Source organism: Lipotes vexillifer, unplaced genomic scaffold (genome assembly GCF_000442215.2).
Source record: "Lipotes vexillifer unplaced genomic scaffold, Lipotes_vexillifer_v1.1 scaffold1088, whole genome shotgun sequence".
NCBI classification, from domain to species: Eukaryota; Metazoa; Chordata; class Mammalia; order Artiodactyla; family Lipotidae; genus Lipotes; species Lipotes vexillifer.
The window spans coordinates 121,083-147,671 of record NW_006779738.1 but is presented as its reverse complement, the minus strand read 5'-3'; the positions used below and the strand labels follow the sequence as shown (position 1 = coordinate 147,671).

The window sequence follows — 26,589 nt, the reverse complement described above, 5'->3', positions numbered from 1 at the left end:
CAGGAATGGGGGAGGATAACCAAAAGATACAAATATTTACATTTAAGCTTCTCTATCATTGCACTATTTATATTGAATAACTGGAAGCAATTTGAATGCCTAACCACTAGAGTATGGTTAAATAGGTTGTGCACATCCATATTACCAGAATATTATGCTTTTTTTCAAACATTAAGATTTCAACAATATTTTATGATGTGGAAAATATTCAGAATACCATAGAGGGTTAAAAGAAGAACTTTAAAAATTTGAATTCAGAAGTTTACATATGACATTACTTATTAGGAAAATTTCCAAAAAAAATACACCAATGTCTTACTAATTTGGGTAGGGTAATTATGGTTGATTTTTAACATTTCTCTTTTATGCACTTCCCCAGTGTATGTATGTCACTCTTAGGGAGAAAAAAATTCCTTTTAAAATGGCCTAAAAAACAAACTTATGGTTACCAAAGGGGACAGGTGAGGGGGAGGGATTAATATATACACACTACTATATATAAAATAGGTAATCAACAAGGACGTACTCTATAGCACAGGGAACTCTGCTCAATATTTTGTAATAACCTATATGGCAAAAGAACCTGAGAAAGAACGGATATATGTTTATGCATAACTGAATCACTTTGCCGTCTACCTGAAACGAACACAGCATTGTAAATCCGATATAAAGTAAAAATTAAATTCAAAAAAATGGCCTAATCAAGTTTAGAACTGTTGCTAACAACTACAACTATTATTAAATAAAAGAGCAGTATTATATGTAATCTAACTCTTCCACTGGGACAAGGATGGGGACAGTTATAATGAGATGGTGTAGTAGTTAAGTAGGTAGTGGTCTCATATAAGTATTCAGTGGTGTGTATCTCTTCTAAAAAAGGGGCCGGGGGAACTTTTCCATTTGGGGACTTTTCTTCTTTGTGTGAAAATAATTGATTTCCAAAGTGAATGAATGTCTTTTTTAAAATTCTAAATTAGCTGCCAATTTCTTTCTTTCTTTCTTTCTTTTTTGAAAACAAGGAAGCACATCAGTTTCAATTCAGTAATCATTTTTGAACAGCAGCTATGTAATTAGGTTTGGGACTAGACAAAGGACTGAGGCATGGGCTGAATTCTAAAGGAAGTCATGTGCTAGAGGAAAGGGAGGCTTAATCGTGCTGTACAATTGTGATGACCATCTAATCCTCATTTTAATGAATGTTTATGCAGAGCGGAATATTAATGTCTGTCTTCAAACAGTATTTTCCCAGCCTATTATAAATAAAGTGAAACCTCAGCTCTTGAAAACTCATTTCTTGCCATTAATGGAGAAACTCAAGAAAAAGGCAGCTATGGTGGTATCAGAGGAAGACCATCTGAAATCCGAGGTCAGGGGGGATATGTCCGAGGCTGAACTTCTCATTCTAGACGAGTTCACCACGCTGGCCAGAGATCTCTATGCCTTCTACCCGCTCTTGATTAGATTTGTGGACTATAACAGGTAGAATGTTCAAAAGTGATTTAATTTCTCTAATTCAGTCATAACCTTACTGTGTTCATATGTCCCAGTGGAATTGCTTCCTTCACTACTTAGCAATGAGTTTGTTCACAATGATGACAGTATCAGATGTGAATTTCACCAACCATCTTAAAATTACAATTGGAAATCCCATTGTGGAGCAGTCTGCCTTGTGGGTGTAAAAGCTAGCACTTTGACAGTTACAATGTTTAAATTATTTAAAATGTTACAGCTGTACACTGAAGCCATTTATGAGCTCTGTGGACAAGTATGCTCACCCTCAGTTTACTTGGTTTCACATTTAACTTTAGGAGTGTGATTTTTTTTTTTTTTAATTAACTTTAGGGAGTAACAGACACCACTTTATTTATTATGTGATCTAGGGCAAAGTGGCTGAAAGAGCCTAACCCAGAAGCAGAAGATCTTTTCCGCATGGTTGCAGAGGTGTTTATCTACTGGTCAAAATCGCACGTAAGTAGGAAAATACCGACAGTGCTTACTCTCTGGAACATGTTAAGGACTTGCAAAATTTAATGAATTTTCCGATACCCTTAGTAAATACCTATCAGAGTGTGTTTCTCAAGGTCGTCTCCTTAGTATCACTTAACTGGTCAGGAGAGAGACTAGGTTTCCCTGGGGAGTTTGATGCAATATAAGGTGGCTTTTGAGTTTTGTAATTTATCTTCAAAGAATCACAGAGATTTTTAATTGTGCTGAGTATTTATCATAATCAGTAGGCTTTTAGATGAATGCCTAGTGTTAGTTTCAAGAATAAGAAAAAGAATCTGAATATGTGCTTTTGAATCTCATGGATATATTTTAAACACAAATCTGTTAATATATGCTGTATACGTTCTAACCCAAATTTTTAAAGGTGAAACTATGTGAACAGTTATAATATTAACAGTAAAATTAGAATGTTAATATGAGCTGAATGAAAATTGAAGCTTAGTCTATTCACTGTCCTTCGTACAAAATCTTTTATTACTCATCAATTATTAACATATTTAGATGCTTACTATAAAATTATTTTGCTTGGGTTATGCTCCTTTAAAAAAGAAACACGTATAATTAGATTGTTAACCTCTCTTTTAAAGCTCTGTGATTATTTCTGCTTTTATTCTGTATTTACTTTCACTACTAACACTGCTTAAACACTTGACTTTGCCAGTGTTTTTATGTTCCTAAATTAAAAATGAATAAAATAATTTTAGGGTATATGAAAAAGTAGATAAAATATCTGACAGAATGGAAAGTTGCGTTATAGTTGTGAATGCCCTTAGGAAATCTGTGTTTATCCCAAAAGGCAGTATATGCTTTCCACCAGGTAGCTGGTGTTTGAGTATTCATTCTACCCCTTGGTAGGTGTGTGACTTGGTTACTTAAATTTTCTGAACCTTAGTATTCCCATCTTTGAAACATACATATTTCTATCTAACTCCCAGAATTGTTGCCCCCAGCCAAGCACCCTCATTTGATATTCAACAACTATTTGTTTCCTTTCTTTATAAGTCTTATATATCAAATTACTGCTTATCTTTGTAGAAAGTTTGGGTTCCTTTGTAACCTCTGTTACATGAACTACTTATCTGTGGTTTTAATTGAAACTTCCTTTGGGACTTCTCAGAATTTCAAAAGAGAAGAGCAGAACTTCGTGGTACAAAATGAAATCAACAATATGTCTTTCCTTATTACGGACACCAAGTCAAAGATGTCCAAGGTATTACTATAATCTGTTTTACTTTCTAGAAAATGTGTGAATATAACTTATGTTCATTAGTTGAATTGGTTGATATTTTTTAGATCTTTTGAAGGTTTGTAACTGGAATTTGATGGATTTGATCATGTTTACTGATTAAACACACATACACAGTTTTCAGGGTACCTGGGACTTATTGTAATCAGGTGTGGCAAGACATGTAGACATGGAAATGACTGCCATGGAGGAAGAAGGTTTTACTCACAGTTCCCTGGAAACAGAAGGCGCAGCGTAGAGTGAGGACACATGAGGAAGCAGCAGGGTCAGCCACGAGGCGGAGGGCGCAAGGGGAAGATGTGGGCAAGAGCCTTTACTATGGTTTCTGTGGGAAGGAGCAGACGAGGTAGGGTAAGCAGGTTTAGCACTGGCTAGCTTGAGTCATTTCCGTGGGCTCTGGGGTGTAGGGACTGTCCCTAGTTGTCTGGTACCTGGCCCTGGGTGATGAGGGCAGGTGGATTGAGATTCAGGTAAAGGAGGTGATTGGAGGACAAGGACTCTGAGTTGATTGGTTTGTATATGAAAGGCGTGCTTGCAGGCAAGTAATTTTCTCTCTCTAGGAACTGACTGACTCTGGGAGGGGCACTCAAAGGTCAGTAGGGCCCACGATGTCAAGGCATCACAATAAAAAGACATGCTTAATATACACACACACTCACAAGATTGCCAATCAGTATAATATAGATATAATTAGTCAATAATACGTATTCATCAGAGGAAATGTAGGTACATTTATGTGTGTCAAATAAATACACCGCCAAATAATTAGCTGCATTGTTTAAGAACCACATGGATGAATTCCAAGTTCTCACTTATGAAATGGAAATTTTTGTTTTCTTCATCATTCATGTTGGGGACTGGAGGACCTTTCAAAACACTGAAAAATATGTGCCTTTATCTTTTGAATTACCACAAAATAAGAAAATGAATATATTAGATGGGGTCACACACAAAATATGCTACCCAATGGCCAAAGATGCAAAATAGTGTGGCACTGTGGCCCCGGAAATCAGTCTCGACCACCTCAATAAATTATGGGAGGAGGGATGAACCCCAAGAGTCCATCTGACTTGTTTCATTGGCAACCCACCAGGACAAAAAATAGCATCACTCAGTACTCTAGTCTTATTCAGAGTTGTGGATGCCATGTATTTGATACGATTAACACGTGAACTCAAAGCTAATGCTGGCTGAAGCTTTGCATGACTAGAACGGTTGTCCGACTACTACAGGCTATTACTCTGTGCATCTGTGCTCTTGAAACACTCATAAAAGATGATAAGTTTTCTTTCCTCTGGGCAGACAGTAAGCCTAAAGAGTGAGGAACTGCTCCTTCAGAAGATGCTATACTAAGAGTATATATTTCACAGGGATGTTCTGAGCTGAAAACTGTTAGTGAATTACCCTGCTTTGTCAGTATATTGTCAATGTAGGCCAGTGTTAACAAAGGCATAGAGAGAGGACATAAGAGGTCAGTGTTTCCTTTTGGAGGATGACAATGACTCCAGTGTATTATCAAACTCAAGATAAATTAAAGGTCTTCAGAGCAGAGGTCTGCAAGCTGTATCATTTGGGTCTGGTGTCAAGAATGGATACCAGTAGTGTGGCCAGAGGTCTTACCTCTGAAACTGAAATGAACAGAGAGGTGTTCCCTCCTGAAATGCTGAGAGCAGAGAGATGCAGAAAGCTTCAGGGATTTCTGCGACAAGACCTTAAACCATCTGTCTAAGGCGTCACAGCAGCCGATAGAGCCACCCTTCCAGAGTCCTGCAGGAAAAACGAACTCCTTTTGGCCAGAGATTGAGACCAAATGCAAACACCAACCAAAGGGCACATTGTCACACATCAGTCTTCAGCCAGTCGCTCGAGCAGGGATAATAATCACTATTTGTATGGAGTGCCATTTCCCAAATTAGAAGAGTATGTAAGTTGGCCAGCAGACCAGTTTGGAATAGGCAGTCTGGGATAGGGAAGCTCATTTTGACTTAAAGCAAAATATATGTAGCCCAGAGAGAGGCCAGTGCATGTATAATTGGCCATAATACTCTGGGAGTTCTATTTTTCTTATTTTTTGAGGAACCCCCATGCAGTTCCACAGTGGCCGAACCAGTTTGCATTCCCACCAGCAGTGCACAAGGGTTCCCTTTCCTCCACATTCTCACCCAAACTTGTAATCTCTTGTCTTTTTGATGAATAGGCTCACCTTTATCCTTCATATATCGAAGTTTTCGTAAATCATTTATGATTTTATGTCTATTTTGGGGGGAGTTGTAGGCCATTTTCTTGTAGGAATATTAGAAAATTCTTCCCTTTTTCTTGGTCCTCTATTAAATTTTAGGTTATTTTAGGTGAAATTGTTGGAGCTCTATTTGTGGTCCGTGCATGTGTCTGCGTGTGAGACGCACACACACACACACACACACACACACACACACACACACACTGATTTAAGAGGCCATTTATCCAACTCTCCTCCTTAAATATGCCCTTGACAGAAATAATAAACAATCTGTAATAGGAATAGAAAAGAGTTTTATCTGAGCCAAACTGAGGGCTATAACCCGGGAGACACAGATTCAAGAAGCAGTTGAATTATGTTCCGCCGTACTGCAAAATAGGGGAGACTTACAAAGGCAAACACTGCAAAATTACATAAGTTATTTGTCAAAAATTATGACTGGACCTGGCAAGAAGTAAGTGTGCTTGTTAAGTAAGGATTGGTCAGGGTCCGAAATAGTTGCACAGTTACCAAGGAGGTCTTGAGACTACAACGCTGCAGCTGGCAGCTGCTAGCAGATGTTTTAGAGAATGGCTGGTGGTGTGCTTGAGACTGGTACAGTTCAGAAAATTCAGGTTCTCTGTGATGCAGCATCGTGTCTCAGACCACATTCACAGTGGCCACTGAGCTCCATCTTGGATGTCTGAGCCACAGTTACTCCATTTTAATTTTTTAAATGCATTTGTTTCTTCAGTGGTTAAAGCAGATGCACAATGCATGTTTGATGGGTCACAAAACAGGCTGTTCTAATTAGCGTAAAATTTAAGTTAAATCATGTGTAAGCCGGAATGACTTTCCCAGATCTCAATATGTGAACATTTCTTCCATCAGTGCCTACATATTGACCATGTTATTGTGTATTCATATCTGATTCAAATGTTAGGATTGAAAATGAACTGTGCAAATTCAATAGTTTTAGCAGTTCTGTTCAAATTATTGAACAGCTCCTGTGAGTAAGGCACAGTGCTTGGTTATGCATGTACAAAAAGGAACAAAATAGGCCTGGCCACTTCCCTAATGGAGCTCCATAGTCTGGGGAGGAAATCGGCACTGAACAAGGATAAAACAGCCCTTATAGATGTACATGAGGGTATTTGATTGCTCGTATATTTAATTTCTTCATATCAACAGTGAACTATATCACCCATAAATGTTCAAAGATTTATTGACTGTTCTTTTCAGTTTACAGATTTCCTATGGTATAGAAAGCAAGATTATATTTTGAGCATAAGTAGGAATTAATTTCTCAAAACTGAGCAGTGTAGAGTTGCCTTTAGTGTTGATTTAAATTATTTTTATTATAAGGTTGCTTAAATATTTATAAATATCAAGCCAGGTATAAGCTCCTTCTATTTTTACAACAGTAAAACCAAAAGACCTTTACAAGTTAAAATCAAAGAAAACTTCAGCACCAGTAAAATTTAGACTTTAATGTATTGAGTAATATTGTTTTGCAAAAACTACATTACCAGTATTGGGTAGAAATCTGTTTGTATAATTTATATCAATTTCCTTAATTTTCAGGATGGTGGTTCCTCATTTGGGTAATTATTTTTATCAGTGTGGTTAGGTTTCCTTTTAGCAGAGAGCTCATGTAAAACCACTGATTCATTATTTTTATGGGTTAATCAATTTAATAGTACAAATAATTATGCACTGTGCTTTTTCTACTAAACTTACTGAGAGTACTCCCTTACAAATTGGTACAGATAAAAGCGGGATCCACACAATAAGTACATCTCTTTGGAAAGTGAATATGATTCTTATTACTGTGGTTCAGATACTGTAGGTTTGATATAATATATCAATATATACTATATATGTAATAATATAATACATTATATAATATATATTATATTATTAACATATCAGTTACCATTACCATATGATTTCAGATGTTTCAGTACTTTCACTTTGCAAAAAACTTCTTTCATTATCACATTGTGATATATTTTGCCTTCTTTTGGGGAAAGCAGATCATCTGTATGTGAAATGATCTTCTGAATTTCTCAGCCCAAAACTATTACAATATATCATTATAAAACTATCTTCAATGTTTGACTTATTATTACAAAGAAATTTAACATGCACGAAGAAGTGGATATGGGACAGCTATTTTCATTTTAACATTAGAACATGTCCTCTTAATAGAAAGAAGAATACTCACTACCCAGTGAAAATTAGACTCCGTCATTGGAGGTGACCCTGGCACAAGCATAGTTTTCAACAGAATCACTAGAGAACCCTAAAGTATCATGGCTGTTCTCAGTTGTAAACAGGTTATCCAGAGATAATCCTGAATATTTATGTAACACTGATTAGTATATTACGTCTAGATTAAGGCCCTGGGGAGACAAGTGTTCAGCCTGTATAAAAGGCAAATATATGAGAGTTTTATATATGCTGTGTGTGTGTGTGTGTGTGTGTGTGTGTGTGTGTGTGTTGCAAAGCAAGCATTTGTCAAAGCAAAAACCATTTATTCTTAATCTTTTTTTTTCCTGTTAACCACCAAAAATCATAAAACATGCAGTATCTAAAATTACCATGGATTTTTCACGCATCCATATGCCTCTCTAAAATTACAATGTGCGTTTTCCTTCTAAAATTATATAGAGGGAATTCCCTGGCAGTCCAGTGGTTAAGACTCAGTGCTTCCCCTGCCGGGGGCCTGGGTTCAATCCATGGTCAGGAAACATGATGGGGCCAGATAAACAACAACAACAAAAAGAAACAAAAAAATAAATAAACCTTTTTTCTTTAAAAAAAAAAAAAAGATTATCTCGAAATGCCTACCAGTAAATTCTAGTGATTTGGGAATCCGAGAGTAGGACTTAAAATCAGCAAGAGATGCTGAGAAGGAAAGAGAAAGGGTGTCCTCAATGGGATTCCTAAACAATTGGGACCCGCAGAAAACGAGGAAGAGGAAACTACAGGCAAGTTAGAAAAGGCTCATAGTCCTATGAGGCAAGAAGTCATTGCAGATTCCAACACTTACCTTTGTTCTGTAGGCAGCTGTTTCTGATCAGGAAAGGAAGAAAATGAAGCGCAAAGGAGACCGGTATTCCATGCAGACCTCTCTTATCGTGGCAGCTCTGAAGCGATTACTGCCCATTGGCTTGAACATCTGTGCCCCTGGGGACCAGGAGCTCATTGCTCTGGCCAAAAATCGATTTAGTCTGGTAAGGCTCCTGTTCCTACCAGTGGGAATGATCATTCAACCTCCAGATGCTCATGTGTTTGGATTCCTTCGTCTCACTGCTCTATGTCAGTATTTCATTTGCATTGAATGCTTTATTAAGCAATTTTTCTGCACAGGCCCTAGGACTCAGACACAAAGACTGCCTAGTATTTTTTTTGGAGGCTGTTTTTATTTCTAAATTAACGTTAATCACCCCCAGGGCATATTCAGAAACCAAAGAGAAAAGATGGCAACAAGTCACTGGTAGTGGAAAAAAAATGGATTTCATATGAACTATATCAAGTTTGTGATGAGAGCTATCTGCAGATTTATGAAGAGTGATTTTGAATGTTAGATGCATAATGTATTGTGCTGATTGTTGTTAGATACGAATTTGACTTTTGAATCAGCAGCTTTTCTCCTTTGTGAAGCATCAAGATTGAAGTTCTCAAGATTTCTTGACGGTCTCTGGTTTTCCTCTTCGTGGTTACACAGAGAGGATGCAAGTTTTCAAAAATATACATTGGGGTTGCTGTCTTTTATTCATGTAAGTTGGAGGACATGTTCTCCCTCCCGTGTTCCCACACTGAAGCACCTCTCTGCATATCCAGAGTTTGAGACCCTACCATGAACAAATTGAAGGGAGATTGTAGGAAAGGGAGCTGCAGAGATGCAGGCTCATTGGCTTTTGTCTAATATTTGCTTCTCAGGATATGCTCCTCAGTATTACTGGATCCTTGGGGATGTTATTGGGTGCTAACATGACTTCATGGAGATTTCAGAGAATGCTGGAGACATATTTCTGTTTGAACCCAAGGGAACATGCTTCTGCCCTACTTCTTGTGAGCTGGAAATTCAGTTGTCTTGAGTCTAGGGCACTTTCACTGGAGTTAAATTAGGTGGTTGTCTTGTTTCAAATCACAGCAATATCAAAGAATTATCTGAGCGATAAGCCCCAGATATTAATTATCTGAGCGATTTAATACATTTGTTGCATGTATTAAATCCTATAAAGACGTTTGTTCAAACATATACTATTTCAAGAGGTTTATTTCTAATGACTTGTGCCAGTCGCTGCATTATAAGACTTCATATAGGTAACATTTATTTCTTGACAGAAAGACACTGAGGATGAAGTTCGAGATATAATCCGCAGTAATATTCACTTACAAGGCAAGGTAAGCCCAATATTATTAGAAAGCACACTTAGCACCTATAAACTAGTTAATCTCTCTTTAGAAGAGTACTACAAATAATGTTACTTTAACAAGTAAGGTAGTGAAAATATATCATCTTAATCAGTCATTATCCTGCTTGCAAATCCTTTTGTATTAATGACTCTCAAGATAACAAATGACGTATTTTTAAAGTAGATCATCGGAGATTGTCAAACTTTGGAAAAAGATGTCGCCAGTTGAAATAGAGGTTGGGAATTTCCTTCATATAGCTGAGTTTGAGGACCTTTGGGACATGGAAACAGGTGTCTATGAAAATTTGATATTTTACACCTAGTGCTCAGAAATTAAATGTGTATTTGAGTCAGTACATATGAGATAGCAAGAATTAATGTAATACCAAAGCCAGTGTACATTTAGAAGAGAAACATGAATGGAAACCAAGATAACACATACTTTCTACTGGTGGGTAAAAAATTTGCTCAAAGTAGTTTTTGTAGTCCAAGCATTTACCATTATTTGGAAATGCTTTCATAGTACTGGATAAACTATTCATTTGTTTACAGGACCTGTTATGTAATATGAGAAGTCTAGCAATTTATAATTTTGACTCAGCTCTTTGCTTCTATTCAGATGTCCCTTCTGAGGATTTTTTTTTTAATTGTGAAAATGTCCAAATGTCAAAAACTAGTGGCTATAGTATAATGTATCCCTTACTGGGTATTAAAATGTTTCTTTCCAAAGATCCAAACCATATTCATTTTCTTTTAACACTTCGGAATATAATATGATAAAGGTGCGACATGCTTTTACAGTACTCACAATGCACAAGTATTATTTAGAGCAAATTTCATGTGTACTTTGTTGTGTACTCAATTATCCATTTAATTTTAACTTGAACAGAGTAGGAGATTAATTCCTATAAGAGCACGATCTCTTTGCAGATAGCAAAAAGATTTTTAACATTATTCAAAATGTTCATAAAGGCTTCAGCTGAACCTCAATTTTATACTACATGCATGGGCACTTGAGGCAATCATGTGCCCCTGAAAAGATCTCGGGAGCCCCAGGGAATTCGAGACCACACTTTGAGAACCATGGTCCCGCAGAGACAGAAAGTATTCACTACCTCTTAAGAAGGGGTTTATACCACTCCCAGGAAACAGTCAAATAAAAGTTATGTCTTGGGGCTTCCCTGGTGGCGCAGTGGTTGAGCGTCCGCCTGCCGATGCAGGGGACGCAGGTTCGTGCCCCGGTCCGGGAAGATCCCACATGCCGCGGAGCGGCTGGGCCCGTGAGCCATGGCCGCTGAGCCTGCGCGTCTGGAGCCTGAACGGGAGAGGCTGCAACGGTGACAGGCCCAAGTATTGCGGAAAAAAAAAAAAAAAAAAAGTTATGTCTTGGATAAGCAGGAGGAAATTCTTCCATTATATTCTAGAGGTTACTTGTAGGGATACTTTGGACAATGTATGCTGTGTATTGAGGAGTCAGGAGGAACAAAAAAGCTGAAAAGGATGCATATTTATAACCAATATTTCACCTCCAAACGAATGAAACCTGAAAATAAAGACATAATGAATACTTATTCTTTGTGACATTTCATTCTATATTTTTTAAGCTAGGCGTAAAACTAGGCCCCAAGGCCCCCATGTATATAAAAATAGGCCCCAAGGCCCTCGTGTATATACAGACTTGCAAGCAATGAGTTCTTTTGTTCCCAGCTCTTTCTTGAATACATTGTCTTGAAATTCTAAGACTGGTAATCCTGAGGACAAGAGGGAGTGATTGTATATTAGAAAGAATAATATCTAGAGGTACCAGAGTCCTCAGGTGAAAAAAGTATATGGAGGAAAACATTTTGTTTTATGAAAAGACAAATCGTGTTGACAAGTGGTTCAGTGCACAGAGCTCTATCTCTTTGCCTGGAAGATGAAAGTTATTTTTAACATTTCAAACTACACTTTCTCAGGCTAGAAGTTGTGAAGTTTTAGATGTTGTTCGTTTACTTCTGCTTCATTGCACTCCGTCTCCCATTTTTAAAGGAAATATTTAATGGGAGGAGAAACATAACGAGTATTGCTGTGCCCGTTTTTAATGACATAGTTAATCTAAATTATTTCTTTGAAGTGCTGTATCCCTGGAAAGATGCTTGTATTTGTCAGTTTCTATGGTTTAAAATAATATTTCTTAAAAAACATTCAGAATTCCGTTGTATCTTTCACTCAGGAAATTTGACAGTATTAAAAAGTAGAGTCTGTAGATTGGTTTATTGTAAGAATGTGATTTTGTAGGCCTTCGTTGCTTTATATTAATTGATATCTTTGTTTCAGTGAGACTGAGCTCTGTTGTAGAATCCTTGTATTTATAGATAAATGTGATCCTATATCATTGCCTCTAAAGTAAATATGTGAATCTCTCAGTGTTTGACTGTGAAAGGAAAAGAGAAAGATAAAAGATTGCTTTGCCTACTTGCTTTCCCTCACCATCTCCAGCTCATCCTTAAATCCTAGTTGAAACTTCACTTGTTCAGGGAAATCTTCCCAACCACCAACAGATTAGGTTAAATCTCCAGGTACCTTATATTTCTTTCTAGTAGCCCTTGTCACAACTGTAAATGTTTGTTTGATGTCTTCCTTCCTCACCAGACGATAAATTTCATGAGTACAAGGTACTTACTTCTCTGTCTTGATCTCTGCGTCATGTGTTCACCTTGTGCTATGCTCAATAAATAGCTATAGATTGACTCTTCAGAAGTGTGTCTTCCCCTCTTTACACTGTAGTTTTTGAACGTTTTTCTTTTTTTCTGCAGGTGGAGGATCCTGCTATTAGATGGCAGATGGCTCTTTACAAAGATTTACCCAACAGGACAGAAGACACTTCAGATCCTGAGAAGACAGTGGAAAGGGTCTTGGATATAGCAAATGTGCTTTTTCATCTTGAACAGGTTAGATTTTGTGTTGATTCAATCACATTTGCCTTAACCATAAAAAATATTTTTTTAAAGGATGTGTGTTAACTTGTTAACTGTGGGACAGAAAACATATATATCCAGCATGTTCATTACAAAGAATCTATGACTTGGGAGTCCTTAGTATCTAATCAGCAGCATTTCCAAGCTTGTAATTTTTGTAACCAACGATAAATAATGTATTTGGGGAGATCAAGGCCTCTGTTTTATAGTCTTTATCAAAATATTTCAAAAATTAAACAGATAATTAAAATTATATAATTAATTTTAAGCCATTCTAACAAAAATTTGAGGAGTTACACCTGATTTCAAATGTTTTGTAACTGTATTATTTTTCTATTGATGCTCATCAAAACATGTTTGAGATACTATCTTTCCCTGGTCTAATATTTGAATTTTGAATTTAAGGTCACTTATTTAACCTTTCCTTTGAATATTTTTGAGCTAATTTTTCTCAAGTTCAACAATATGTTACATTTAGAGAAGAGCAGTGCATTGGTATTACAGCCATGTGAAAATAATGTTTTTATATCATTTTTCAGTTGTATTCTATTTTAAGCTACCAAGCTTACTGTGTATTTGATTTTCTTGTTTATTACTTTGCTCAAGAATTCCCAAACCAATAATATCTGAAACGTCATCACTCGGTGGATCGTATTTTTGTATAAGGGATCTTCTGGCTTAGGTTAAATATCTGCAACACAGAGACAGTCTCTGTTTCTCATGAGGTCCATTCAGCAAAATAACACCAGACTGAGGGTGCTCAGTGTAAACTGAGTGTGCTCTGTCACCGGGTCTCCATGGCAGTACCTACCTGACATGGAGGGGCAGTTATTTTACACTGAACATAAAATAATGAAATGCCCCAGGTCACCTCAAGATGTTGTCATCTGAATGTTTTGCAGAACTTACTAGCATAGCAATAATAAATGTGTTTCTTTGATTCCTATTTTATGTTATCTGATGACCTCCTATCACTGCCCTGGCCAGTTAAATAACTGAAGCGTATATCTAATGTAGCATCTGCTTACTCAGATGCTCCCCAAATGCTAATAACTTCTCCAGTGCCATGCAATTTATCACTACACCTCATGAGATTAAGCTAGGATACTCTCGTACCATATGGCTATCGATATGTGTTTACATTATGTAACACCATAATATTAATAATATAATATGATAATAAAATATTATTTAGGTAACTTAATGGTTCCCTAAATATTTTCATGAAATATTAAATAAATATAAATGATCATCCATCAGCAGATGACAAGATTTGAGGTAATGAAATGTTAAGTGATATACAAAGTCAGAGAGTTGTGTTTCCAGAAGTATATACGTATTTAGGAAGATTACTCAATGATAATTAAATGGATCCTAGAGGACCATTTCTGACAGCATTACTCTACCATGAGTTTTTAATTCTTCCTGGTTTTCATGCACATATCTGGATTTGCTTGAATGACTTTTAGATACATTAAATGAAGTTTATTGAACCCTGTTTTATTATAGTCATATGTTATGTACTCATAAATACATGTGATCATAATGGATGATGTTATTTGTAAAGTGGTGAGACTCATTTTACTGAGCAGCTGTTTATCCCGTGAACATTTATTGCATGCGCTACCATATGGCAGCATTGTACTCTGTTGGGGACTGAATTCTGTCCCTCTCCTCAAGTGCCTTGTACTCTAGTGGAGTATATGGCCACATAGATAAATATGTAGTGATTTAGATGTGCCAGGGTACAAAACGTACTGAAGAGAGAATAAGAGGAACCCAAACTTACTCTAGCCATGATGAGGGTGATCCCTGTGTAAACCTTAAAGAAGTAGGAATTATCTAGGAAAAGGTAAGAGGGTCAGATTTTCATGGCCAACTATTCTTCAAAATGTTAAGAATATGAGTAAAAAGAACTCATCAGTTATCAAAGAATAGAAAAGAGTGGAAGATATCTGTGTGCAGAATTCATGCCTTTAATACCTCTATTCTAATGTTAATTTGTGAGTCATAGAATAGTTCGCAAAGAATATTTTCATTTGCCACACTCGGTGCAAAAACAGTGGGTGCAGAGGAAAGACTTCATTTGGCTCAAGGGTCAGCGACCTTTGCAATTGAACATTTTGTACTGTACATCTGGTCATTTTTCTTAGGACAGTAAGCTGTCTCCTTGGAATTTTCTAATACTCAAACTCCAGACAGGCTAGCACAGCAGCAAACCCAGGTGTTCCAACAGTTACGAGACACATCTTGATGTTCACCTTTGGATCACAGATCTTAACAACATCTATTTACTTGATTTCTAGAAAAATTCACTATTTAAGGTCTTTCCTTGTTAATTATGTTTGTTGACTATCACCCATGTTGATCAGAATGCCATATTCTAGGTGAATAATACTGCCCTTGATTGTTTTCACCTGCAGCGTCTCAACAGTGTTTTGTTTTGCTTAATATAGCCAAGAAGAAAATTGAACTGGATAATTATCAAAAAGTGTTTATTGATCCTATAGTAGGGAGAAGATCACAGAAATAAGTGCTTTCAAATTATACAAATTGCTTTGTTAAAATTTCCAAAGCACTGCAATCCAAACATTCTTAATGTTTTCTTCAGGCATTATTACATTCATATGTTGACCCTTTACTGCAAAGGATAATAAATTTAGTTTTACTTTTTTAGCTAATGTAACGTTTTTATTTCTTCCAGAAATCTACATGTATGCGCCGGAGATATTACAGTCCGGGAAGTACAGTGTTCAATTGCCTAGAAATTACTAACTAATGTAGCATTCTATGCTGGGATTGTTTTCTCTCTAATACTTACAGTTAATCTCTTTTTCTTCTTGAAATTCCAAACACCATTAGTTAAACACATAGCTTGCTTGCATCATTTACTGCAACTTTTGAATTCTCATTTGTCCCTATCTAACAAAGTAATTATATATTTTAACATTTTTGCAAAATTAAATTCTTTTACTCACTCCTACTAATGTGTTCACAAAGACTTGTCATCTCTCCATCCTGTTATATTAAGGGACAGTGGACTTTTCATGAGAATTTTCTTTAAGGAACAGTGGACTTTTCATGAGAATTTTCTTTAACTGCCTCTATTTATGTTTACTGTTGTAGCTCTTATGATAAAATTAGCGGAAATGGATAAATAAATAAGAATAGGTTAATTGTTTTGCATAGGCAAAAACTATGTTTTGGCACCATAACCGAATTCTGAAAAGGATACAAAATTGTTTTATATAGAATAGTTTTATATTTCTTTGATTTTTAAAGATGACATAGCTGCTAAAGTACACAGTGTTGGGAAAATATTATATTTTTACTAAGGAAAATATGTAACATTTAAAACTATTTCAAATTTAGCATTGGGTAACTTTGAGGACATGGGTTTTCCCATAATAATTGTGAGGTACTTTTGGGATTGAAATTCTAAAAGTTTTTAGCTAAAAGATGCAGCTGTATTTTTGAGGGCCTTTGGGGGGTTAAATACATATGTCTTTGTGTCATTCTACCTCAGGTCGAGCATCCTCAGAGATCGAAAAAGGCCGTGTGGCACAAACTGCTCTCCAAGCAGAGGAAACGGGCAGTGGTTGCCTGCTTTCGGATGGCTCCTTTGTATAATCTGCCAAGGTCAGAATTTTCTTTAACGTTTATAATGGATTAAAGTTATTCTTCCCCTAACAAGTGATAGGAGGCATCTACCTTAACATGAGTACAATAGTCCAAAGAGAAGGATGGATAAGATTTATTGGCTCTTCTGTGTAATACTTGACTTTGTTTTCCTTTGTGGGGTATTCTCATTGGTCTGTAATGTCATTATTAAATGACTTTAATAATGTTTTTATTGAAGTACAGTTGTGTTAGTTTCAGGTGTTTCAAGTGATTCAGTTATACATATATAAAAATCTCTTCTTGTTCAGATTCTTTTATAGGTTATTATAAAATATTGAATATAGTTAGTACCCTGTGCTATACAGTAAGTCTTGGTTGTTTATTTTATATATAGTAGTATGTGTATGTTAATCCCACACTCCTAATTTATCCCTCCCCACCCTTTACCCTTTGGTAACCGTAAGTTTGTTTTCTATTACTTTTAAATACTCAGGAGGATCTGCTCACATATGTGAGGCAGGATAGAGTAATTAGGAACTCAGTCTTGGGGATCAGACTGCCTTGATTTGAATCCTGACCTCACAGCTTATGGACGCATGACCTTGGTCAAGGTTCTTACCTGACTTTGTACCGTAAAATTTGCCTCATAGAGGTGTTCAGGTTATTTAATGGGTCGAAGTATACACAGTGCTTAGAACTGAACATAACACAAGCAGTGTTAATTGTTGTTTATTATTTTTGTGATTATTTAGCCTTTGGTGAAAAGAACTGATAGGGAACTAACTTATGGGAATAATGTAAACACGCTTGACAGACCCATCAACCTTCTCCTAGAGATACAGGAGATATACTTGTTAAAAGAAAAGTAACCCGTGGCATTGAAGTCTAGCCCAGGGTACCATTTCAGCCTTCTTGTGATTCTCCTAAGAAACTGTGCTGGTTCCCACTCTGAGCTTTATACAAGTGGCATCTTCCCCATGTCTGTTAACCAAGGCTCAGCTCAGATGCATCTCTTTTTTGGACCGTCTCTGACCAAGCCATGCCCTTCTACTTCTTCCAAGTTGAAAACGCTTCCTCCTATTTGTTTCTAGGAAACTTTTAAATACCTCTAGTTGTGGGCACTTTCCTATTGGGAAACAGTATTGGGGCTGTTTGTCTCTCTGATTCAAACTTTGAGATCCTTTAGAGCTATGTTCAATTTCATATCTTCAGCACCTAGAGCACTGACTTTCAGTAAGTGTTTGAATGAATGAATAACGTAAGTTGGGGAGTAAAAAAAAAAAAAACAAAAAAAACAAGACAAAAACATAACTCCTCCCTGCCCCCCGCCACTAACAAAGCAAAACAAACAAAACTTTTCCATTTCACTAAGGCCGGTAAATTCCTTGCCATCTCGTCACTCACCAAGTATAAAATGTATTTGAGTTCCTTCTCAAACCACATGCTGCTTCTAACTGGCTCAATTATGGTGTCACAGTTTAATCAAATAGAACATTGACCTTGAATTCATATTCTTATTTCTTTTCTGGTTCCTCCTATACAGACATTTTCCAAGTTTCATCAAGTTTTTCTTTTCTTTTGTTTTTACAACTCTATTGGATTATAATTGCTTTACAGTGTTGTTTCTGCTGTGCAACAAAGTGAATCAGCTATGTGTATACATATATCCCCATATCTCCTCCCTCTTGCGTCTCCCTCCCACCCTCCGTATCCCATGCCTCTAGCACCGAGCTGATCTTGTTATGCAGCTGCTTCCCACTAGCTGTCTGTTTTACATTTGGTAGTGTGTATATGTCCATGCCACTTTCTCACTTCGTCCCAGCTTACCCTTCCCCCTCCCCGTTTCCTCAAGTCCATTCTCTACCTGTGTGTCTTTATTCCTGCCCTGACACTAGGTTCATCAGTACTGTTTTTTTAGATTCTATGTATATGTGTTAGCATACGGTATTCAACTTTTCCTTTGAACCATCACATCACCATTCTTCCTTTCAAGGCCACCTCTTCAACTCCCTTTATTGACTCACATCATGTTGATGACAGCAGATTCCAAGCTAGTTTCTACGATGTCACGGAGTCTGCCGTTCCACTCCCTCGGATATAACATACTCAAAATTGTACCCCTTATTCCAGTGGGAATATTCTCAGACCTGGTGCTTTTAGGAAATACACTCAAATTCGCTTGAGAAATATCCAAGCCTCAACCTGTTGAATCAGAATATCTGAGGGCTTAGCATGTGTACTGTTTAAAAGCTCCACAGGGGATTCTGATATACCAGTAAGGTTGAGCCACTCTCGTGCAAGAATTCATGGTGAGTTCTAGCCGTTCCACCTGTGTTGACAGTTCTTCTCTCTGGATTTCAAGGCCCTTCATAAACCTGTCTACCTTTATGTCTCATGATTCCTTAGCCTGCCTTTGATACTGTTAAGCTCAGCTTTCCATCCTACAATGGCACCAGCTCCTTTTAACACGTCTGGTATTCTCTTATGATGTTCCCTTATTGACATGATTTTCTTAGAGTGGAACCTTAGCCATAAATCTCATCAATTTCATGATGGGTTTACTTACGGTTTTAGTCTTCACTGGTCTTCTTTAATTCATAGGCAGCAACTTATCATCAGTATTCTAGGATTTAATCTTTGGATATATACTCCCATAAAGTTCCCTTAATACATTTAGTTTTGTAATCCTCAGGGTCTGTATCTAATGCTAACAGAAGCATTGGATAATTCCATAACATCGTTTATCCAGAGCCACTTTATGTCATAAGAGCTACCATGTAATGAGCATCTATCCAATGTGCTTTACATTCTTTATCTCAGTTTGAGTCTCACAAAACTGACACGTAGATGGGGTTATCCTAGTTTTATAAATGAGAGAAGTGAAAGTCAACAAAGTTGGATAACTTGACCAATGTTACAAAACCTAGAAGTAACTAAATCCATGTCAGTGTGTGATCTGAGAAACCTTTCTCTGTCCACTGTGATATCTTGCTCTCCACTTGAGAGTGGGAAGTTTATTTTATTCTTTGAGTGCACAGATAATCCAGCGATAAAGTGCTACTGAATACCTTTTCACTTTAATTAAAAATAACTGTTTGAAATTGTGCTTACCTTTTAGGCATCGGGCTGTCAATCTCTTTCTTCAGGGATATGAAAAATCTTGGATTGAGACAGAAGAACATTACTTTGAAGATAAACTGATAGAAGATTTAGCGGTACATTTTTAATGGGGTTAGAAGATGAAAGAAAGTCTGGGCTTGGTGGAATAATATTGGTGTGAGCCATTTATCTTATAACATTGAAGAGAAAACAGCACTGCAGTGTATGGGCCTTAGGAAACTTTATTCTCGATTGTTATTGCCTGCAGTGTTTTGGGAAAAATTCACTCTTCTTATTTCAAAGAGATCTCATCAGCATCCAGCAATTCAGAATTTAACTAAACTTTGACTCTATTATTCTTTTAAATTCTTCCTCAAAGCAACCTCAGACACCTCAGAACCAGGATATTACTATAAAAGCTGAACCATAAAGAATTATTCACCAAAACTAGGTTAAAGGTTGACCAAAGCCAATGAAAAGTAGCTGGTTGTTAAACATATACAGGGCAGAGAATGATAGATTGGGTACAGGATGGGCAGGAAGTAATGGTAAATATAGTATAAATGGCAAGTAGAATTTTCCAGTCCAACCATGCTGATAAGGAGGCTTGTGTTACTGAGAGTGCTTCACTCAGGGGAGCCATTGTCTTAATTTTTTATGAGCTGTGGACCTATTTAAAAATCTGACCAAGAGCCATCTTAGGAAAATTTATAAGCATGTAGTCCTGCAGAATTTTGCAGACTAGTTAGAGGCTTTATGATTCCCAAGTTAAAGACCTCTTGTCTAAAAGTTTTGTTTTGTTTTGTTTAACTCACAAATTATCAGGGAACATAAAGGATAAACTAATCCAGTTCATAAAACCTTAACCCTGATTACCCCCTTATATTTTAAATGAATTTCATTTGTCTTTAAAATCAAAACCTGTAGAATGTTAGAATATTCAACCTTATAGAAATTTACACAGTACCTGCAGCATTAAGCCTTAAATCCAAGAAAGAACATCATTTAGGTAGAGAGAATCTCAGTCTGAATGGGTAATTCTTATAGGGATATAAAATTCATTAAATCATTCAACAAATGGGATTAATTAATTCTACAGTCGGTAAAAATACTTCATAATTTCCCTCATGGTACATGTTCTATCCAATAGAATGAAATTACATTTTTAAGTTTTAAAAGTAACTGAAAATGAGAAAAAATAATGCGTAAGTGGCTCAGACATTAACTCATTCAGCATTCTTTTCCTTTCTCTATGTAGGCAACAAAAATGTTTCATTTGATAATCAGTTTGCCTTGCTACATGAACTACATTTTTATACTTGGAGTGACGTAGCATTTTATTGCAATTCTTTGTAAATTGAGCCCACCCTAAAGCTGAAATCCATGTAGCAGATACACTTTTCAGTTAGTTATGAATCTGCTTATAAGAATAGCATTCAGAATTGTTAAATGATGTAAGTCATCCTTGCCCATGGTGTTTTTTGGTCCCATTATTAAATAGCTTTTTCTTTTTTTAAAGCTGCATACTTTTGTGTCGGTAATGTAACACACACACACACGTGCATACACGTGCAGGTACAATGCATATAACACAGACACACTCACGCACCACAATAGGAAGAGAAAGGCTTTATTTGTTGTTCCTGGGTCTGGGTGAACATCTCACCTAAATGTGAAATTTTTTAAATTTGACTTTTGTATAGAAACCTGGAGCAGAACCTCCGGAAGAAGACGAAGGAACTAAGCGGGTTGATCCTCTCCATCAGCTGATACTTCTGTTCAGTCGAACGGCTTTAACAGAGAAATGGTATGGTTGGGAGGATTCACACGAGACGTAGGAAGAACAGATAGAAACCCGTGTCTGAGTGTTCTGTCCGTCACATGTTCCTGTTTCAGTTTCATCTTGTTCTTGGGAGGAGAGAGAAGTGTTCAAAGATAGGACCAGTCTGGCATACACTACGAACCAACGCTCACACCACTTCAGGCTTTAATAGTTACCTACCAAATATTTACCTAGCTCTCATTTTTCTTAACAACATTGCAATTAGCTGGTTGACTTGATTCTGAATCTTCCTGTTGATCACAAACAAGCTTTAGAAAATAAAGGAGCCCAAAGCAAATTTCAGTACCAAAAATGTTTGGAGACCACTGGTGACCCCAAATTTCCTGGGTAGATTCTGTCTCCAGCAGTAAGTCTTAGGAAACTTGAGGAGGTGGGTGCCCCATCCTCTCAGTGGAAGGTTTCTTTGAGATCTATTTTATGGGCATTCTCCATTTTTCTTGGTTCCTACAGTCTTGGTCATATGAATTCACTGAAACCACAAAGGGCAAACCTCTATGGAGTTAAATAAGAAATGCACTCAGAAGCCCAGTAATCAAAATGTGCTCAGTATCTGCTCATTACAGGGGCACCGCACAGGCTGATTCTGTAGATGAGCCATGGCGGAGGTTTTAAAACCTTTACCTGCTTCCCTGTCATGGGAGAGAAAGCCTACTTTGCCCCAGGCCTCCCTCATCCTCTGCAGAGAATTTAATTATCAATCCATATCCACATGAGTCTTAAAGAGTTCATCTGACCTCTATGCATGTCGTAATAATGTGCATTTCTCCCTCTTAGCTAATGTGATCCATCCTTCTCTCACGATTTCTCTCTCTTTCTCTTATTATTTCCTAACTAACAAAATCATCTCATCCCTAAGCATAGAGCAGCTCCCTGTCTGGCATTGTCAGGTAATGAGGTATTTCTCATAAGTGGATTTTTCTGATGGCTATAAGTTTAAAACTGCTAAAATAACTTTGCAAAACGTCAGGTATTTTTTGATGGAAGCCTTTCTTCAATGAATTAGTGGTTTCCATAACTTTTCAAAAGAGGATAGTAAACAGATTTTAACCTATCTTAATTTTTAAGAATCATTATGACCATCATATTTTTAAACTACGTAGTAGCATAATAATTGGGGGAGTCTTTCCAACAAATGTCAGATATCACTTCTGCTGTCAAAAGCCCTGACATCATGTAAATTTGCTTGGTTCAACTTTTGTAGTTTTAAGAGAATACTAATGTTATTACATTTGTGTGTAAATCAATAGATCATTTATTTTGTGAGACTTGAAGGTCTCTTCCGTAAGGTAGGATGGGGCCACTGTTTAGGAAGTCTAAGATCTTTGCTCTCTGATTCTACAATATTTCTGAATAATCGCTTTGCCTGAGTTTTGTGCTTGTTTATTTTGAAAAAGGCGTACTTGTTGAAAGATAAAAGTTATTTTATACAGTGATGGTGATTTTGCATGTAACTAACCTTCTGCTTAAAAACTGATTTTTTTCTTGTTTTGCATAGCAAACTGGAGGAGGATTTTTTATACATGGCTTATGCAGATATTATGGCAAAGGTAAATAAATGTCTTGATTTTAATGGCAAAATATAAGAATCTATGTGTTTCTAGATTAAAATAAAATGTCGTTAAATTTTAGAAACCTACAGGGCATTAATCTCAACTTTCCACTTGTTAAATAATAAGCCTGAATACCTGTTCTAACGTTTTTGACAGGTAATCATTGTTTCTTCCTTTAACATTTTATTTATGGAGAGCTCACTAATTTTCCAAACATTCATTCATTCAACAAATATTCACTCGACATCAAGGTATTGGAGATAATGTGGTGAACCAGAAAGTAACACACAGACCCTGCCTTCTTGGAGTTTATCATCTGATGTAGGAGAAAAAATTTGAACAAATGATTACAAAAAAACTCTGACAAGTTTAATGATAGAGAAACAATTAAGAGTAGTGGGAGTAGTTTATATAGCATTAGTCTGAGTTTCAAGGAAGTCCTTAACTGTTGAATGATGAATTGACCATGAAAAAATAGTAATAGCTAGTATTTACTGGGTGCTTATTTCGTTTAATCTCATAACCTGAGAATGAATGAGGGGAAGAGGAGTCAGGTTTCGCCGAGGCTTCAGACTTGGGCAGCTGAGTAGATGGCAGAACGATATTCTCAGGTGGGGATCACCAGAATCATGGCAGGCCTAGAGTGAAGAGGAAAGATGGCAAATTAAATTTTGGACGTGTTAGTTAAAAATACCTGTGAGACAGCTAAGTGGAGATGTCTAACATGCAATAAGATAGTCATGTCTGACATTCCACATCTCACAGAAGGCTGAAAATTACAGCTTTGGGGAGATTTCCCTGGTGGCACAGTGGCTAAGGATCCGCCTGCCAGTGCAGGGGACATGGGTTTGATCCCTGGTCCGGGAAGGTCCCGCATGCCATGGAGCAACTAAGCCCATGCACCACAACTACTGAGCCTGCGCTCTAGCCCGCGAGCTACAACTACTGAGCCCGCGTGCCGCAACTACTGAAGCCCTCCTGCCTAGAGCCCGAGCTCCACAGAAAGAGAAGCCACCACAATGAGAAGCCCACACACCGCAATGAAGAGTAGCCCCCGCTCGCCGCAAGTAGAGAAAGCCTGCGCGCAGCAACAAAGACCCAACGCGGCCAAAAATAAAATAAATAAAATAAATAAATTTATTTTAAAAATTTTAAAAATAAAATAAAATTACAGTTTTGGGAATTGCCAACATTAGAAGGTAATTGAAGCCATAGTAGTAGATGATCTTGCCCAGGCAGAGAGGGAAGCATGAGGAGAACAGGTGGCTAGGACGAAGCCTCTAAAGACAAGGATTCTTAAGAGATGGTTAGAAAAAAAGGAGCTCCCCTGCCCACCCCCCAGTAAAAAATAGGAGAGAATCTTAAGTGTGAGCATATATAGTAACTGTTGGAGTGTGTGGTCAACAAAATCTTATTCTGCTGAGGGATTGAGCAAGGTAAGAATTGAAAATTCTCCAGGATTTATTACATGGACATCATGTGACCACGGTGAGAACAGTTGCAGAGGGTTGTGAGATGGCGCACCGGTGGTCCAAGTGTGTATTGTGGGGAAGTAAGTAGAGTTTCACGTGTGAGTAGATGTGGCATAGACATCTCTTTACTGAGAAGGAGGAGAAAGGTAGAGGGTGGTAAATATATATATAGAATTGTGAGGTTGAAGGGGGATTTTTTTGCCTGTTTGCCTTTTTTTTTTACTTTTTAAAAATAGATTTGAACATGCTTCTGTTCTGGTGGGAAGGACCCAAAAGAGTAGACAAGGGAATAATTTGTGGAGTGAGGCTTTGAGTAGGTGGGAGCAGGGCAGCAGGACAGCTTACAGAGCATAAGAGAAAAGTTGTGGCTTTCCAGCTTTCTTTTAAACCGTAACCCACAGTCAGAAATGAATTTACCAAGTCTATTTATAGAAACATAAAAACAGATACCTTGAAAGAAAATCATCATGAAATTATACTTGTACTATGAGCAGTGCTGTCTGATATTTTCTATTCTATTTAAATAAAAAAGTTGTTTGAGATCATGATTCACTAAATAGATTTCACGTCCAGTCAATGGGTTGAAATCCACAGTTTAAAAAACATGAAAACAACCTAAATATCTATCGACAGATAAATGGTTAAAGAATATGAATTCTATATATATGCAATGGAAAACTACTCGGCCATGAAAAAGAATGAAATAAGGCCATTTGTAGCAACATGGGTGGACCTAGAAATTATCGTACTAAGTGAAGTAAGTCAGAAAGAGAGAAATACCATATGGTATTGCTTATATGTGGAATCTAAAATATGACACAAAGAACTTATCTACAAAACAAACATAGACAACAGACTTGTGGTTGCCAAGGGGGTGGGAGGGGATGGATTTGGAGGTTGGGATTAGAAGATGCAAACTATTATATGTATGTATACTTGAATCACTTTGCTGTACACCAGAAACTAACACAACACTGTAAATCAACTATACTTCAATAAAATAGATATTAAAGAGGAAGGATATTTCCTTCTATGGAAATTGGGACTGAGTATTGACGGGAAACTAAAATAGAACTCCCAGGCAGTGTGGAAAGCCTGATCAATGTCGTTTTTTATGAATTTGGACAGTAGCAGTCTTCTGGTTGTGTGGCTTTTCTCTAGCAGTTCCCAGAACCAAGTGCAGATTCAGAGAAGGCAGGAAGTTAGATTTGTCAAGGATAAGGATTTTTGCCAGACTGTTGTCGAAGGACAGGGGATCACAGGGGTTTTGTATATCGCTATGAGAGTGGCTGAGGCATTGGATCTTGGATTCCAACCAGGATAAATAAGGAAATGAGGAAAGAAGGAGCTGATAAGTAAGGAGATTGTAAAGGAGTCCATGGACTGTTGTCCTCGCAGTTGAAGAAGCAGTGAGCAAGTGGGCTGAAAAGGGAGAAGCTCCTGTTTTGAGAGTAGGAGATTCCTGGTGGTTCAAGTTCTTCCTTGTGACTGGAGCAGAATCAGCCTCTGCATTTGTCCTGGTTGAATCCTGAAGTTTAATCTCTTTTGATAAGTGATCAAATATTTGATGATGCTTTTTCTCAAGATTCTCCCTTCATAATTAAATAATCTTGTTCCTTTTAGTGTTTAATGTATCCCAGGAATGCTAAGCTTTCATTACTCAGTTCATTCTTCTCTCAATCATCTATCAGTATGTGCCCCCCCCCCCCAGAAATTACTTGAACACAGTGTGCTGGCTGTGAGTTCTCCTGTGTAGTGCACATTGGGACTTTATCCTCGCTTATTCTGCCTCGGAATTCTATATATTTACAATAAATTGTAAGAACTCACTGGTTTTTTGGCAGCCAGATTACATTTTTGTCAAGAGCTTGCATATTCACCTAAATTCTATGTCATTTATGAATTTCTTCTGAGGTTTACCTCACATATGTGTATTTTGGCAGTTGATATACTCTTTAGTTAAGTATAAGTCATCATTTCTCTAATTAGAGTTATACCATTATCCAAGGCCAAAATTTTTTTTTTAAAAAAAATAAATTTATTTATTTATTTTTGGCTTTGTTGGGTCTTCGTTGCCGCGCACAGGCTTCCTCTCTAGTTGCGGTGAGCGGGGGCTACTCTTCGTTGCGGTGCATGGGGTTCTCACTGC

The 26,589-nt window shown here is 37.1% G+C and overlaps 1 protein-coding gene across 1 annotated transcript in view; it reads left to right on the top strand.

The window, feature by feature from the left end:
- The window catches only part of RYR2 (ryanodine receptor 2), a 523,123-nt gene that overhangs the window by 397,313 nt on the left and 99,221 nt on the right, over positions 1-26,589 (top strand). The window contains exons 69-79 of the mRNA XM_007452954.1: positions 1,239-1,479; positions 1,881-1,968; positions 3,125-3,217; positions 8,540-8,710; positions 9,828-9,887; positions 12,694-12,828; positions 15,560-15,604; positions 16,382-16,494; positions 19,595-19,691; positions 21,279-21,382; positions 22,914-22,965. Coding sequence (XP_007453016.1) covers positions 1,239-1,479; positions 1,881-1,968; positions 3,125-3,217; positions 8,540-8,710; positions 9,828-9,887; positions 12,694-12,828; positions 15,560-15,604; positions 16,382-16,494; positions 19,595-19,691; positions 21,279-21,382; positions 22,914-22,965 — 1,199 coding nt within the window. The remainder of the gene's footprint in view (positions 1-1,238; positions 1,480-1,880; positions 1,969-3,124; positions 3,218-8,539; positions 8,711-9,827; positions 9,888-12,693; positions 12,829-15,559; positions 15,605-16,381; positions 16,495-19,594; positions 19,692-21,278; positions 21,383-22,913; positions 22,966-26,589) is intronic.